At 49.5% G+C, this 16,092-nt stretch overlaps 1 protein-coding gene across 1 annotated transcript in view; it reads right to left on the bottom strand.

The window, feature by feature from the left end:
- Positions 1-16,092, bottom strand: part of OPHN1 (oligophrenin 1) — a 49,567-nt gene that overhangs the window by 8,020 nt on the left and 25,455 nt on the right. Inside the window, exons 5-18 of the mRNA XM_021548405.3 lie at positions 15,040-15,141; positions 14,072-14,182; positions 13,346-13,450; positions 12,248-12,377; positions 10,867-10,967; positions 9,217-9,308; positions 9,027-9,105; positions 8,364-8,397; positions 6,997-7,059; positions 5,941-6,015; positions 4,242-4,326; positions 3,856-3,914; positions 2,888-2,993; positions 2,008-2,167 (exon numbers count right to left, since the gene is read on the bottom strand). Coding sequence (XP_021404080.1) covers positions 2,008-2,167; positions 2,888-2,993; positions 3,856-3,914; positions 4,242-4,326; positions 5,941-6,015; positions 6,997-7,059; positions 8,364-8,397; positions 9,027-9,105; positions 9,217-9,308; positions 10,867-10,967; positions 12,248-12,377; positions 13,346-13,450; positions 14,072-14,182; positions 15,040-15,141 — 1,302 coding nt within the window. The remainder of the gene's footprint in view (positions 1-2,007; positions 2,168-2,887; positions 2,994-3,855; positions 3,915-4,241; positions 4,327-5,940; positions 6,016-6,996; positions 7,060-8,363; positions 8,398-9,026; positions 9,106-9,216; positions 9,309-10,866; positions 10,968-12,247; positions 12,378-13,345; positions 13,451-14,071; positions 14,183-15,039; positions 15,142-16,092) is intronic.

The following is a 16,092-nucleotide window of genomic DNA, read 5'->3' as shown; positions in this document are numbered from 1 at the left end:
AATTCTTTGGAAATATCAACCTCACCCCTTTATCCTGAGCAGAATCCAATCCTGCTTTTAAAAGAAACATTAAGCTCCCCATGGACACTTACACAGGTACCAAAGAATACTGCTTTCAACACCTGAAACCCAAGCTAAACCAACCACAAGTGACTGTGTTTAAGAGGTGGGTTCAGGCTCTGATTTTCTTCTAATTGAAAATCAAGTCAAATAACATAAAGGTACAAAGATATTGACAGACCCTCACCTTGAGGAGGAAGGTGAGGGAAGGTGTTTCCAGAACAATCAACCTATTTAATTTAACCATGGGAGTGAAACATGAGCTGTGGAAACAGCAATTATCCACAAACACTTCATGAATAGTTACTCTGTCCTCAGAATCTTCAGATTGCACCATATAACTCACATCCCCTCTTCCTCCAAGTCTCATCTGAGTTGTTTGCTCATGTGTAAGCTGCAGACTCTCAGCTCCAACGCTGAACTTAAAAACTCAATCCAATAAATGTGACTAACTTAACCTTATTGCTGGAGAAATTAAAAGCAAGTAAAAAGACATCTGGCTTAATTAAAGCTCTCAGAGGTGGCAGGGTATGTTGATTCAGACTGTGCTGCAGGCTGTAAGGAGAGGAGCACAGAGTCTCATCTCTGGAACGAGAGTGTGAGATCCCAGACACAAACCAGCCCTTGTTTTTCTGTGGGAATTTATTACAAGTGTTCATAGAGACCTATAAAGGAATTGGCTGGTGTTTCCATGAGCTTCTGCTCTGGGTACTCAGAAGCCTCTCTGAGCTCTTTCATTCCGTTTCAATGCCTTGGCATCACAGCAGAATTCCACCCCCTTATCTGGTCCCATACCCCTATGTTGTCCCCACCTGGTTGCTCTGGCTCCACATCCCTGTTGACAAGAACCTTGCTGTTCCAGCTTTGGCTGCCTCTTCCCTTTCCAAAGGGAGCTTTGCCCCTGCCCATGTGCTGCCCCCTCATAGCAAACAGCATCCCTGAACAAAATGTGTACACTGTGTACTCTGCTGTGAAAAGCTGGAGGACCCAACCTGCTCCTTGGAACCCAGGGCTGTTACCAGGGCAGTAATCTGCTCCCTGCTCGGGATCTGCTGCTCTGGATGCAAAGGCTGCTCCAGCTTTCAATATTAACACCCAGCTCTTGTCATCTCCCAGCCACCAGACACCCCTGAGGTGTCGGGTATCAGAGCAAGAGTGAGCACAGACACAGTGGAACATTCTGCTCTCCAAAGGCACAGCTCCACATGACAAAGCTGCTGTCTGCACATGCATTTTCTGCACCACCCCAGCAACCAGACCCTGGCTGGGCACATGGGCGATGCTGAGGCTGAAATATGAATACCCAGCATAGATGCATGGAAGACAGATGAGACTGGAGGCTCTCCAGGGCTCTCAGTCCTATAAGAGCATGGCCCAGGGACATGGGCACCAGCCTCAGCTCCTCTGAAGGCCCCACCCCAGGCAGCAGCTCCCTCAGACTCCCCCTAAGTCCAGGGAGCACCTCCCACAGGCTCTCCATACCATTTCCACGCCATCCCTGTGTCTGTATCTGAACGCAACCACAGCTGAATTACTTTCATCAACCATTCAACACTTGTCTGCTCTAGGTTTTTTCCACTGATTTAACAGATGTGCAGTGTCTCATCTTGAACTGTGCCCATTAAAACCAATCCTCCTCTGGCCTAGCTCCTGTCTAGCAAAGGAAAGAGTGAAGCCCTGTAATGCCTGGTCAATACAACAGGGTTTTTTCCAATAAAGCTTCCCCTTGTTTAAAAAGAACAGATAAAAATGCCCAGACTCACTGTTTCTTCTGGGATCAGATAACAGCAACACTGAGGAGCACACCTGCTACCCTTTGCTTCCTCCTGAAGCCTTTCAGAGCAGAGTGTTACATAAAGGCAGCCCAAGGAGGCTCCAGAAGGAGCCCGAGCGCTGCCGTGTTACCACAGCAACAGTCTGCAGGAGCAGGCTGGAGCTGCCCCGTACCTTCCCAAAGTGCTCTATCAGGATCTCCACCACGATGTTTTGGAACTTGATGTTCATCATGGCTGCCACAGTGTCCTCCTGAGCTCGCATGAGGGTGGGCCCGAAGATCACCCCCATGTTGGACGGCGACATCAGGTTCTCCCGGCTGTGCTCACAGACGCTGCAGAGGCAGGGGAAGGAGGGACAGAGTTTGGTTTGGTTTATTTTCCCAAACAGATCTTATTCCAAGGGAAAAAAAAAAAAAACAAACAAAAAACCCAAACAAAACCCAGGATACATTAAGAATCAGTAATTCAATTTTCTTCATTGTGTTTCAGAATTTGTTTCCCAGCAGTGACAAACATAGCTCTAGCTCTGACACACACATTTGGCTCGAACAGATGCTGGAGAGAGCAACGTGCTGACAGCATCTTTATTTGATCTCTTCCCACTCCCAGCTCCTCTTTAACTCTGCAATCAAAAATTATCTGCACAACATATGCACAAAAGGAATAATTTAAATCCTATATCCTATTTCCGCAGCACTGACTTCTGGCTTTAATTTTCTTTCCCTCTGAAGGAAGAGAACTGAATATAGGGAGCACACTATGGAAGTTTCCAATACATTTCTGAGGAGTGACAATTTACAGCCCCTGCTCTCAATGACTATTTTCATTTTTAAATTATTTCCTGCTCTGTGCATATCTGAAATGAGATGGAAGGAACCACCAGAAAGAGAAGCATCAGTTCATGCAGAGGGCAGCAAGGATAGTCACCCCATTTGTGCAATCCACATGGAAATTCCCATGTAAAATTTTGCAAACCTGACCTCCCAAAAAGGCTTGGCCTGCTGATTCTATTATTCCCCTTTCTTTGGTTTTAGAGGAAAACATCTGCTTACTTGACAAGGTGCTGGATGAGGAGTTCTAACATCTCCCTGTTCTTGTCAGGCAGTTTATACACCAGTGCATGAATGGCTCCCAGCCTGTAATCCAGGTTCTCAGACTCTGGAAAACAGCAACACAAAGAAGAATTTATACCCCACACTTTCAAATTAAACACACCAGGGAAATATAAAGTCAAAGGAAACCTGTGGAAGCTATTCCCTGTGCAGCATGGGAGCAAAAGGGAGCAGAGGGAAGTGAGATTTCACAGCAACAGGGTGAACACTGTGAGAAACAACATGAAGTGGAAAGAGGAAGAAATGGAGCTTGAAAGGGAGCCCAAGGAAACCCTCCAAAAGAGGCTGGGCATGGGCAGGTCCTCCCCTTCACACCCTTGTTCCACACACCTGGGAGTCTATAAGCCCAGAGAGCTCTGACACTGAACAACACCTAAAAATATCCTGCAGGGAAAAAACCTGAGTCCCTGACCCAAAGAGGTCACCATTAGAAGAATAAATAATCAGGAAACAATAAAACACTCTGTGTGAAAAAATAGTGTGGGGTCTGGGTGGCTGGGAAGCTCAAGGGTTCAAGTTTCTGAGGCAGAGTAGGGAAGGGGTAAATGTCCTGCCCACACCCAGCCATCATGGGCTTAACCAGCTCTGAAATGAAAAATCCTGGGCTTGACCACCTTCAAAAAGAGGTGGAACACTTCCCTTTTCAAGAAAGAATAGGTGTTATTCATTCTCTCCCCTGAGACCACAAGGCCCTGTCTGAGGGAATGGCACTGCAGGAGCAAAGGAGGGAAGGGAACATCCAGCACCACATCTCCTGCACTTGGAGAAAGGAGCCTCAGCTCTCTCTACAGGTGAAGCAGCTGGACACCACAGAGCTGGGCTGGCAGAGCTCTGCCAAGTGATTCTGATGGACCCTGGCTGGGGAGAGCAGGGCCAGGGACCATCAGTGGAGAAGCTGTGGGACTTACTGGCAGCCAGGACCAGCTCTTTGTGGAGCTTGTACGTCATGACGGGTTCAGACAGGTTCCTGCAACAACCAGAAAGAAAACTCAGCTCTGCAGGGCAATTGTGACCCACTTGTGACACGTTGGACCAATGGGCAAACTGCCTCATCCCTCAGTGCCACCAAGGCCCAGTGGCATTTCCCTTTGCAATCAGTATCTGTGAAAGAGCCCTCCTCATGGGACTGAGGGATTCTGCAACACCTGTATTTATCATTCTTCTTCCCAAAGCCTTTGTCACTTTGCCTTTTTCAACAGCCAGTTATGAATATCTGGCAGCTCATGTCACCTTTCATCTGGATCAGCCCCAGTCCCCTTTGCCTCCTTGGGGCAGGTGTGACCTGCAGTGCTACCTGAGATAGAACTTCAGTGAGCTGGTAATGGTCTTGATGTCCCAGTCCCCACTCTGGAGATCCACATCCCCAGGGCATTTTGGATCTGGAAGAAGAATGAAAAGGTTTTAGAATAAAGTTCATTCAGAGGTTGCTAATAAACAGACTGCTTGGGATGGGGATTCCCCTTGAGATAAACAAAGCCACATCAGCACACAACAAGAGCTCCTAATTCCCATGGCTGGAAAAAGCAGAAAAACAGCACCAGTGTCAGGGTTTTGGAGAGGCTGGGGAGTGGTGCTAATGAGGGACAAAGAGGGAAACACAAGGTGAAATTTAGGCAGTGCTGACAAGTCATTGAGAACATATTCTCTATAGTTTATTTTTTCACAAGGCTGGCAGAAACAACGGATTTCAACAGGTCCAAGACAAACTTTCTGACATCCAAAGTAATCTGGATGTCAGCTCAAATCTCTTATTTGCAGCTACTCCCCTGAAGGCTGTTATGGAAGCATTCCCTCTTGCTTCACAGAGAGGAGGGAACTCAGGGGAGGCTCAGCAGCATGGAAATACAATTTGCTCCTGCCTACCCCCTCAACAAACCGCATCATATCCATGGCGCCACTAAGTGAAGGATGTAGCTGTAGGACGGGGGAAACTGGACTGCAGAAATAAACAGCAGGATTTATTTTTGAAAATAAATAGGACTAGAGACTAAAAAAAATATTAAATTATCTCCTTTGAGTGGTTATAGATGAAATCCTGCTGCAGCAGTTATTTCTGTGGTGTTGGACTTTCCATTATGCTTTCATATGCAGTGAGGTGGCAAGTGGTTACCCAGACCCATGCAGATAAACAAAACAAAAAGCCACTCACTGGTGGGATTCAGAGGAGAAAACCACAGAGCTGCTCACAGGGAGGGTGAGAATCAAGCAGCAATAGAACCTGAGGCTTAGCAATGAGTCATTGGCCAGCAGAGCTGGGCAGATGCCCGAGGTCATGGCTCTGTGAGAACTGGGCATAGCCAGACACTGGTACAAACCAGGGTTTTAATAAACAACATCCAGAGTAGAAGCAATAGGAAACAGCCAAAGCCTCCGAATGCTGCATTAATATCAGATGTCTGAGCTGGCATGAGCCTGAGGCACGCAGGCAGAGAGGTGAACACAATCTCTGCCCTGTGCTCAGCCCCAGGCAGGGCTGGGGAGAAAAGCTTGGCCTTGGTAGGTGGGGATCAACCCCAGAAGTTCCCCGAGAGGCTCACAGGTGAGCAGGAGGTGAGGCTAGGATGGCCTCAGCCAGGGCCCAGCCCCGAAGGGCCTGTCCTGGCACAAAGCAGTGCTGCTGAAGCCCTCAACCTGACAAGACTGTAAACACTTCCCCAGTTGCCAAGGAAGATCCAGCCACAGGAAGGCTCACAGCAGGAATGCATCCATTGACTTCTTAACATGTACATTGGCTCCTTATGGTACACACTGCACACAGCGAGGTGCCCCCATCCTTACAGAGAAAAACCTCACACGAGGGTGGAGGGCTCCCTGCAAAGTCCACCTTCCCAGTCCAGCTCAGTGTGTTATCCCAGGAAAGAAGGGGAAGATGAGCCTCAGAGGAGTCACAGGGACCAAAACCCATGCGGGACATTTCTCACTGTGGAACCCGAACCTCTCTGTCCCTCACAAACAATTCAAGAACAGAATTGCACAGAATAATCAATTCTTACCAAAAAAGGCATTCAGTAACTTCTGCACCTGGATATTGCTGCCAACAGTCCGGTACACGCCCTCCGTAGTGATTCCTAAGAGGACAAAGCCAAGAGCACTAGCCGAGGTTTCCTGCTGGTAGTCCACAAGCCCCATCTAGTGGAGTTGTTCTCCTGCTGCTGGGCTCTGTCCCACACCCCGGGTTCTGCCCCATATCCCGAGTTCTGTCCCATATCCCGGGTTCTGCCCCATTTCTGGGTTCTGTCCCATATCTGGGTTCTGTCCCATATCTCAAACCCTATCCCACTCTCCAGGCTCTTCAGGTAGGGGCTCCACTCACCCCAGCATTTGAAGCCACCAGCACCACCGCGGTCACCATGTCACGGCCAGGTGAGCACAGCCAGGGTGTGGGACACACCAACCCTCACATCCCGTTTCTGTGGGGTGCTGCTTTATCACACATTTGCTCAAAGCCCCACAGAAGACAAACACACTGAAGTAGAATCTGAAAACACTGGCCAGTGCTGGGACAGGCAGAATCACTGTCTCTCCTAGCTCTGCCAGCAAGGTCTTCGTGCCCTTGCTGCTCCCTACTCCAGTGGGCCTTGGCTGCCACAGCCCCAGCAGCCCCAACCCCACACCTGGAGATGAATCCAGGCCTCTGTCCTACACTGGTGATGTTCACTGGTGCAGGCTGGATGATATGTGACAGCCCAGAGGATGAGCTGCCACCCTTCCACCTGCTTTTGCTGCTTCACAGACTGGGGCTGAAGCAGCCTGTAGCCACCCCTGCTGCCAGAGATGTTATCCTGTCCAGCAGTGGGTGTGCTCAGGGCCAAAACTGAGAAAACCCTGAGTGAAAACAGCATAAAGGTGGAAGTTCAACCCCAACCACCTTGGCACAACATTCCCAACCAGGTGGGATTTCTGCTCCCGAAGAACATGCATTTAACTGAAGAGCACATGTTCCTCAGCTAAAAGCTGAAGTCCAGTGTCAGTGGGTAACCCTGTCCTGCAGGCAGCACAGTGAAACTCCAGGCCATGGGCAGCACGGCCAGGCTGGCTGAGCTCCTCACCTTTGGTCTCCACTGCGTTGATGCACTTCCGAACAAACTTGAAGCCCACCTCGTTCAGCTCCACTGTTTTGGAAAGGAAGCTGTGTTAGCTGCCTGAGCACTCCTGGAGACCCCTGGGACCCCCCAGCCCCACCTCCAACCCCAGCCCCGGCCTTTCTTGGCACCCAGAGCCACAGTGCCCCAGCACAGTGTCCACACCTGCACCCACATCCCCTACCTCCTCAGGAAACATCTGGACATCCTGACAAGGAGTTGTTAGTTCCACATGTTCTCCCATTTTTCCTCAAATTTATTTTGAGTTTCAGCACTGTTCCCTATGCCCTCCCTGTCTTTAATAATAAGGTATTTAATAATAATAATAATAGTGTAAATTATTTGGATTGTGTCTGATAAAGACTTAAATAATAATTTCCAGAGCAAAAGCTATAGTTAAAGCTATTCCTCATCATGGGACTGTGTAATTTCTTCTTATCTACATCACTAGGATTAAAAACCAAAACCAATCCAGCTTGATGTGCTGAGGAAAGCTGAGCACAGGGCTTGCTCCATTGAGCTGAGGAATCCTATGGGATCCCTGCATTTTCAGCAGGTTGTTCATACTGATTCTGTCTGCTCTCAGCAACAGCAACATCAAGCTCAGACATCTCTTAGCCCTGCCCCAGGAATAAGCACAGACCCACCTGGCGCTTGATACTGAGGGCTATGATACCACTGGAATTCTTACCAGCTTTAATCTATGTCAAATAGAGAATGTTTGTTCAATGAAACCCTAATTCACATTCCTCCCAGCGTGTGATGTGAACACGGCCACAGAGCAGGTTTGTGCTCATGCTTCTGGGAATGCTCCCCCGTGCTCCTTAGAGCCAGCTAGTTACAGTGCTGATGAAGTGAGCTCTGGGACAGAATGCAGGTTCCACCCAGCTAACAGAGCCCCAGAGAACGGGTTCCAGGGCTCTGCAGTGTGTCTCAGTGCTCCAGGGCTCTGCAGGGTACACCCCACTGCTGAACCAGGGTACACGGGACATGGTGGTGCGTGGGAGATCCAGGGAACTCAGCGCCACCTTTATTGCCCTGTTACAACCTTTGTTAAGGGACACGTCCTCAGAATCTTTGGGTTTGGAGGTGCAAACTGAGCCTCACATCCCGCTACTCCTGGCTAAATAAAAACTGCTCACTGCAGTTCTATGCAACTCGTTCTTATCTGGCTCAGTGCCAGCTACTGTGGTGTAAGAACAGAAGTGACACTGCTGTCACAGAGCGGGGACAGTGCTACTCAGCAGGAATTGAGGATGAGCGTATCTGCAAGGAAAATCCTGCCTGGCCTCGAGGCTGTGAGAGCCCAAAGAACAGCAACAGAAGTGACTCACTTTCTTCCTGCTTCGTGATGGGACTGTGATAGATCTGAAAAAAAGGCAGGAATGGGGGAGGGAGAAGCAAAAATATCATCAGCATGATTTGGTATTTATTTCTAAAAGAAAATGAAGCATCCCATAAATCACCCTCAGATTATCCAGAGGCAATCACAGCCAAAAAGACAGTGTCCCATAGAAATCTCATTTTATAATTAGGCAGTAACCCATTATCTGCACAATCAAGGAGTTTCTGCTGCCTCCTTGTATTTCAGTGTGGCACCTATTGCTAGGGAAATTTTCTGTTCTGTAGGCAAACCACAGGGCTCTGAGCTTTGCTCACACTCAAGGAAGGGAACACCAGCAGGCACAGAAAGGAGGGAGAACACAGGTGCAGGGTGGGCAGTGACACTTTTCAGAAGGTGGCTAAGAGCAGGGACAGACCAAACATCATCTCCTGCAGGCAGTGAGGAGCAGGAGTGAACCTGTGGAAAGGCTGCGGTCTGGCACAGCAGGGAACATCCCGAGATTTAGGGGGGAAACCCAAAATGCGCAGTAGGAGCTGAGGGAACGGCAGGGAGCCCATGGTGATCGTGCAGCACTGATCCCGAGCAGCAGCCGCCGGCAGAGGACACTGCTGGGCAGCACATTCCAGCCGGGAACAGCTCCAGGAACACTCACCGGCTCCTTCCCGTCCATGGCCTCCATCCACAGCCTTCGGTTGGCTTCTGAGAGTGCCTGCAGCGTGATGGTCCCGGACCTGTGCGGAATTCCCCCAGGGAAAGGAAGAAAAGTTGTTTTTAATAGATAGCAAAGAGGGATCTCCTGCAGGCCCATGGGGTTTGGGGCCACCAGACACAAAGCCTCTCACCTTTCATTAGTTTCAATGTCAAAACAAAACCTTTTGTCTATGGAGTCAGTCTTTCTCCTTACACACGATTTCAGGGTCAGGTCCAAGGTGCCCTAGGAGAGAACATGAAATCCAAGGTGAGAGGACAGAAGCATGGGAGATTTTGGGCTCCTCAGGCCCCTCAGCTGCAGCCCAGCACAGCACTGCCCATGCTGCCTGCCCTGGCTTTCAATGGCATCGGTACCAGGAGCACAGGTGGTCCTCCCACCTTCATCACAGGAGACACAAGAGGCTCTGAGTTCCAGGCTTGCCCTCAGCCAGAGAATGTTCTGGACTCAACAGCACTACCCCACACAGCAGCACTCTGCCCCTACAGCGCTGGAACACTGCTCCAACCAAGCCAGAGAGACACTCCCTGTCTCTGAGGCCAGGACCACGCTCACCCGTGCTCAGACATAGCTGGGTTCTGATTTTTATCAGGGCTGGTCATCAGCACCAATTACCCACACCACCAGTGAACCAAATGGCTTTACACCAACACTGTGTGGCAGAGGGATGTACATTTCCTCACCCCAGACAGAGCAGTCATGCTCTGGAGAGGTTCAGCTCTGGCCCTGGGTGTTTGTGTCCCTGCGCTCTGCAGCGGAGTTAATTCATAATTTGATTGTGGGTTTGTGGCCAGCTGTGACCTGATGGTGCAGGCTACCAGACTGCCAGTGTTTGGGAAAGGCATTAAGTTTTCCAAGCCCCTGCCTGCAGTAATAGGCCTTACTAGAGATGCTTGTGGCATAAATGACAACAAATCTCTCCATACAATAGTTTGGCTATTTCTTTGTCCAGCTCTCTGCCAAGGGGTTGCAAAACATCCATTTTATTTTCCTGCTGCAGCGTGCAGAGCCCTGCCAAAAGCAGACCATGAGCTCACACGCTGGAGCACACCCGCCTGGCTGGGAAGGCCCTGGGGACCCGCTCCATGGCAGAGGAGGGCGGGGGACTCAGCTGGAGGCACTGGCTGTGCTCCATCCTCCCACCCCTCCCCTGTCACGCGGAGGGACTCAGGGAACTCCCAGACTTTGGTAAACCAAAGCACTTTGTGAAAGAAGTAATTACGCAAATTGGTGCCTTAGTGCAGTTTGGAGCTGTGCTGTTGCCCTCTCCTCTCCCCACACTGTCCCAAATCCAGTGCTGGGAGCAGAAATCAAACCACAAACGAGTGCTGTGAGCACGTAGTGCTGTGAGGAAATGCTGCATTTGGAAGCAGTAACTCCTGTAATAACTTGAGTCATTCAGGCACTTCAGTGGCTGCCACAGTTCTTGTGGCTTCCAGCCCCTGTGCACGGGGAAGGTTCAACATCAGCTGGTCCAGAGAAGCACAAGTTTCACCCTAGACTGAACTCATGGGCCAGCACTGTCTGCTATCTCTCATGTCACACGACCCATGTCTGCTGCCAAACCCTGCAGGGCCTGGGCTCCCAGGGACACAGTGGAGTGAGACCTCTCCTCACAGGTGTGCCTCTTCCAGGTGACACCAAACTGCCCTGTGCAGGCAGGGAGGGGACAGAGCCCACCCCCTGTGGCACCTGCAGGGTCAGCTGTCACGGGAAGGGAGGCCATACGTGGGTGCAAGGTGAGGCCACTAGCTGGGCCAATGTTTGCAGACATCCAACTCACCTGCTTAGCTCCAGGCTTCTGGTCTGTGGGTGTCATCCGCAAGGTTTTTGCCTCTTTTTCATACTGGCAGTAATATTTCACCCAGGAGATGCCCAGTGCCCCTGCAGAACACAGGAGAGGCTGGAATCAGGGACAGGGCTGTAGCTGGGTGCAGCCAGCAAGGCAGGGTCAGTGCTGCCCACATGTCCTCCCTTCTCTGGGGATGGACACTGACAGCCCTGGGGGACATCACCCTTGTAGATAATGGCAAGAGTCAGGAGGAGAAGAGGAGGAGGAAGAGAGAAAGGGGAGGAGATGAAAAGAGAAGCAGAAGGAGAGGAGGAGGAGAGAGGGAGAGGACAGGAGCACAGGGCAGCAGCTGCCTCCAACTCACAGCTGGTGAAAGGGCATTTGTGGGACTCTGACCACAAGCCAGGCTGGTTTGGCCAAGCCCAGCCAAGAGCTACACTGGCAGGATTCTACATGTCCTGAATGTTCACAAACTCCACTATTTTTTCCTGTGAGTGAAAGCTCAATAGTTTGAGATATTCAGCAGCTTTAAAATACTCCAAAGTTCCTACTTCTGGATTCATTGTAACTTTTCTGTTTTCTTACCTGAACCCCTTTACAGGAAATAATTCAACTGGTATATTTTCTCTAATTTGTTTTTAAGTTGCAGTTGTCAGGAAGAACAACTTTTCATACTTGATTTATAGGGAAGCATAAATAGAGGCAGAAAATAGCCACTGGCCTGCAGGAACATGCCACATTTAGGGTCTAAAATTACTGAGTGTGCTTTCTTTTAAAAGCAATATAAACAGACTCAGAGGTCACAGTTTTGCACAGACTTTTGTCCTCTGAGCATTCCTACTGCACAGCCATGGAGAGCTGCAGCCAGGTTTTGGAAAAGGCTGTATTTGGTTCTGCTCAGAATTACAAATTTTGCTCTCAGCAGCTTAACTCAGCACTGGTTCCACCTTGGCTGTGCTCAGCTGCTCGCAGAGGCTGCCAGAGGGAGGCTGGACAAGACACCAGATTCATCCTGGTAAAACACAGCCAAGGCAGAGCCTGCCAGAGCTGCAGGCTCTGGAGTCGTAAATCCCATCTCGTTGGAGCGAGGGCAATTAGCCCTGTGCTGTCACAGATCTGCCACTTGGGCAGAGCTCTGTGCCACTGCTGACAACGCTGCCAGCTGAGGCTGCTGCTGCTTCCCCAGGCACTGCCACCCCGGGCACCTCGGGCACTGGCAGAAGGTGACACCCTGGGCATGCCGTGCCCTGGCAGCAGTGACACCGAGTGCAGCAGGGCTGGCCTGGGCACAGCACTGAGCACAGCCCACAGCTGGGTTATGTCAGGGCAGCCCTGGGCCCTAGTGCATCCAGCTGCATCCCAAAGCCATTACATTTCTCCTGAGTGTACAGGTAGCCCTCGATGGTTGGCTGCCCAGGCAGCTTGCAGGTTAGGGGTGCTTCCTTCATCCTCTTCTTCAGATCTTCCAGCTCCTCCCGTGTGCTGGAAAAGTGATTCCTCGTCTGGTAACAGAAAACAAAAGAAGCATATTTGAACATGAGCAAAAAGTGAGCTGCAGGTTATTTATTCCTAGATAAATCTGAGGTGCTGTAGCAGAAAGGAATTGGCTCCCAAGGTACAAAACATGGAAACCGCTCTACAAATCCACGTGGAACCTGGCTATAAGAACCACTGAGCTCTAAGGGATGATTGAAGACACACATCATATGCAGAGATGGTGCTGGAGTGCCACAGCTGGGAGGCCACTTATTCCCTTAATTAAGGAACTTCAGCACATTTCAAGGCTGGCTGGAGCAGAGGCAGCACCTGAGCTCCTGTTCACACTGTTGCTTGGGTAACAGGTGCATTCTCCTCCCAAAGGTCTTGATTCCCAAAGGATCATGCTACAGTGCTTAGCATGAAAAAAAAATCACATCAACAGGGGGTACAAAATCTAAGCATTTTGATGGAATACTACTTGGGCCAATTAATGAGCCAGCAGCAAAACCATCTTGGCTCAGATTTATGGCTGTCGTTCCACAGAAATGGAGGCCAGTCAGGAAAGACTGAGGATAAAGAAAACAGGACTCAGATATTCTACCCCATGTACACACTTGGCCAACAGAGGAGCTTACTAAAGCATGTAGCAAGCCTACAGGAAGCCAGTGCCATTAAGATCAAGGTTAGAGGCCTTCTTAGAGTACAATTTAAATCTTGTGAAACTGAAATAAAATCTCAGGCTTGTTTATGTACCACGTTAAATGATGCAACTGCAGTAGCCCCTTGCAGAGAAAACAATTTCATAGACCTGTAAACTGTCCCATGCAGGAGAGGGGAAAACCCATGTGAACTGAGAAGGAAATAACTGTATCTGCAACAGTACAAACATGGCCAGACTGCTTGTGTGGAAAGACTTTGCCATCAGAGGTGTGTAAATACAAATGAGAACAGAAATCACACAGAAAAGTCCTTCAGCTGGGCAGGGACTCACGTTCTGTAAGCTGAGCTGGAGCTGCTGCTTGTATGGGAGGAAATCCTGTGTCAGCTCCACTGTCAGGTTGTTGTAAGTGAAGAGGCTGTGGAGAAATGCCAGCACCTGCAGAGGAGGAAGGGACACACTGAACTTCTGTGTTTAGAATGGAAGGAAAGATGGACAGAGTATGGGGTTTCAGAAATTACATATGCAATTATTTTTCCTCACAACTTTGGCATGCCAGCCTTGGTATGGCTTATCCACCACAGTGTCCCTAAACCCCAAGCTACCACCCACACATCTGTCTGAATAAAACACCTAGAATGAAAGACCCTGCAGGGAGACCCAGAGCAGATCTGCAGAAACCATCCACAATATCCACAGGATCCCACACTCCACTGCAGCTGGCACTGGGGCACAGACACCACCAGGGCAGGGTCTCTGCACTCAGCCACAGTCTGGGACCCTGCAGGCCAGGCTGGGACAGGTGAGCAGGGCAGGTAACACCTCTTTCCCTCTGCACTCACCAAACCCAGGCCAGGATAAGCCATAACAAGACCTGTAGCTCTGTACAGTGTCCAAGCTGTTCCTCAGGACACACAGACAGCCAGAAGAAACAGGGCTGGGGCTTCACAGTGCTCCTGCCCCAGAGGACCTAATCCAGCCTGGCATCTCATCCCTTCCTGCCACTGCCAGCACATCTGAGCATCAGCCACTGAGACTGAGAGAAAAGGAAGCTCCTACCGGCTCCACAATACTGAATTTCTTGCTTTCCTGTACTTCCTGGATCTGGTACACATACTCGAGGGAGGACTCAAAGAAATTGTGTCTCTCTTTGTCCACCTGAAGGTCAGCCTAGAAGAAAGAGGGAAAAGTGGAAAAAGAAAATACATCACATGTGGTCTGAAAATATTTGACTCACTTTTGTCTGTCAGCCCACACATAGTTCTGTCCTCACTGAAAATCTGCCTGGTGTCCAGCCCAGCTGTGAGCTGGAACATTGGATATTCTTTTAAGTCTCCCCATTTCTGGATCCACTTCATTCAAGGATCCAAAACCTCTTCTCACTCTGTAAGGAATAGCTCATTTATTACTTTAACACAAACCTCTTCTACTGACAAGGCCACCCTCACCACCCTCTTGCCTGACTCCATCTGTGTCCCAGAACTGGCAATTCTGGAGCTGCAGCAGTGGCAGGAGCATACAATGCTCCCAGAGCTCACACAGTCTGACTTGCAGAGATGCTCATAGGTTGATCAGACAACTTGTCTGACAGATGTTACTGGATCCAGCTGCCCTGGTGTGGGAACAGCTGGGTTTGCTGCAACATGCCTGCAGCAGCACCAGCAGCAAGGCAGGACACCAGGCCAGCAAAAGGAATAGTAACTGGTTACTTTTCAGCCAGAGCACTTCCCCAGGTGAAAGGGTGGCCAGTCCCCATCTGTATTAGTGCCACTGGTCACTGCCCTTCACCATCAAGGTGACAACAAGCAATGACAATGTCTGAAGCCATTACCAGCATCCAACAGACACAGGAGAACTATGAGCTTGATCTCCCTGGTCTCACAGAGAATCCAGGCTTTGGGTAGATTTAACTGATTATCAGTTTCAACTGGTTACTGGAAGGGATGATTCCTCTCCCCCTTTTTAAGACCTAGAACAGCTGGTGCTGTTGCTTCTGGACCTAACTCTGAGAAAAATTTCATACACACCTCCTGTAACTGAGATTCCTTCTTTTTGGAAGACAAATGCAAGTGGCGATCCAGCATGGAGTAAAACTTCTCACCATCCTTCTCAAACTTTTTCTTTCTTTCCTGTAGATGCAAGAGGTTGAAGCAGAACCAATTATTGGCAATTTCCAGATAAGAACATGCACCAACAACAAGATTCTTTGTGCAATTCAGTATTCCCGTGGACAAATTTTGGTCAATCCAGAGAACAGAAGGCCACTTCTCACTTGCTCTGCTTTCACAGCCCCTTGGATGAATTACACCTCAAGACCCAGTCCAGCAATACTCTGTGGCACAAGAAGTATTCTTTCACACCAACATCATGGCAAAAGCCCCACCCATGAGGTGCTGTTTCCCCTCTCAATCTCTTCAATATCCAGTAAACTGAAGACATGCTCATACATCAAAAACCTGTTCACCATCTCCTGCCATGCTGTTCACACAGCCCAGAAACAACTGGGCAAACACTGCAATGTCACAGACACGTCAAGGTCAAGAAAAGCTTCGTTAGATTTTGGCAACTTTCTGTTCTAAAGAGTTTATAATTTCTTTCTGAAGAGTACCAGAAGGAAAGCAGAAGCCTGGCAGGTCGACAGGCAGGCAGGAAATCCTCATCTGCCCATCAGCAGTGGTGCAAAGAGAGCACGAATGAACAAGAGCAGCAAACAGAGACACTCAAGAAGGAACTCCCAAGAGCATGCAGGGAGCAGCAGAAGTGAGCACCAGGCTGTTGGTTCCTGCCTTGCACTGACTGTGACATTGGCAATCACAAAACAACCACAGTAAGGGGCCAGGTTGACAAATACCCACTTCAGATGGTATCTGATATATCAGGGATTCCTGGGAGGCAACTAAATTACTGAAATGAGGAAATTCCAGCCTGGCAGCAGCCTCAGTGCCAGGTCCAAGCAATTGAGAGCTGGTGTACACACAGTGCAAGTATGTATAGGATACCCAGATCTTCTGTCTGGCTTTTGAAAGGTCAAGAAAGTGGAAAACAGTTCCAGCTTCCTGGGAAATTACTGGCATCTTTCA

The sequence above is a fragment of the Lonchura striata genome, chromosome 14 (assembly GCF_046129695.1).
Source record: "Lonchura striata isolate bLonStr1 chromosome 14, bLonStr1.mat, whole genome shotgun sequence".
In the NCBI taxonomy this organism is placed as follows: domain Eukaryota; kingdom Metazoa; phylum Chordata; class Aves; order Passeriformes; family Estrildidae; genus Lonchura; species Lonchura striata.
This window is presented reverse-complemented; position numbering and strand designations above follow the sequence as displayed.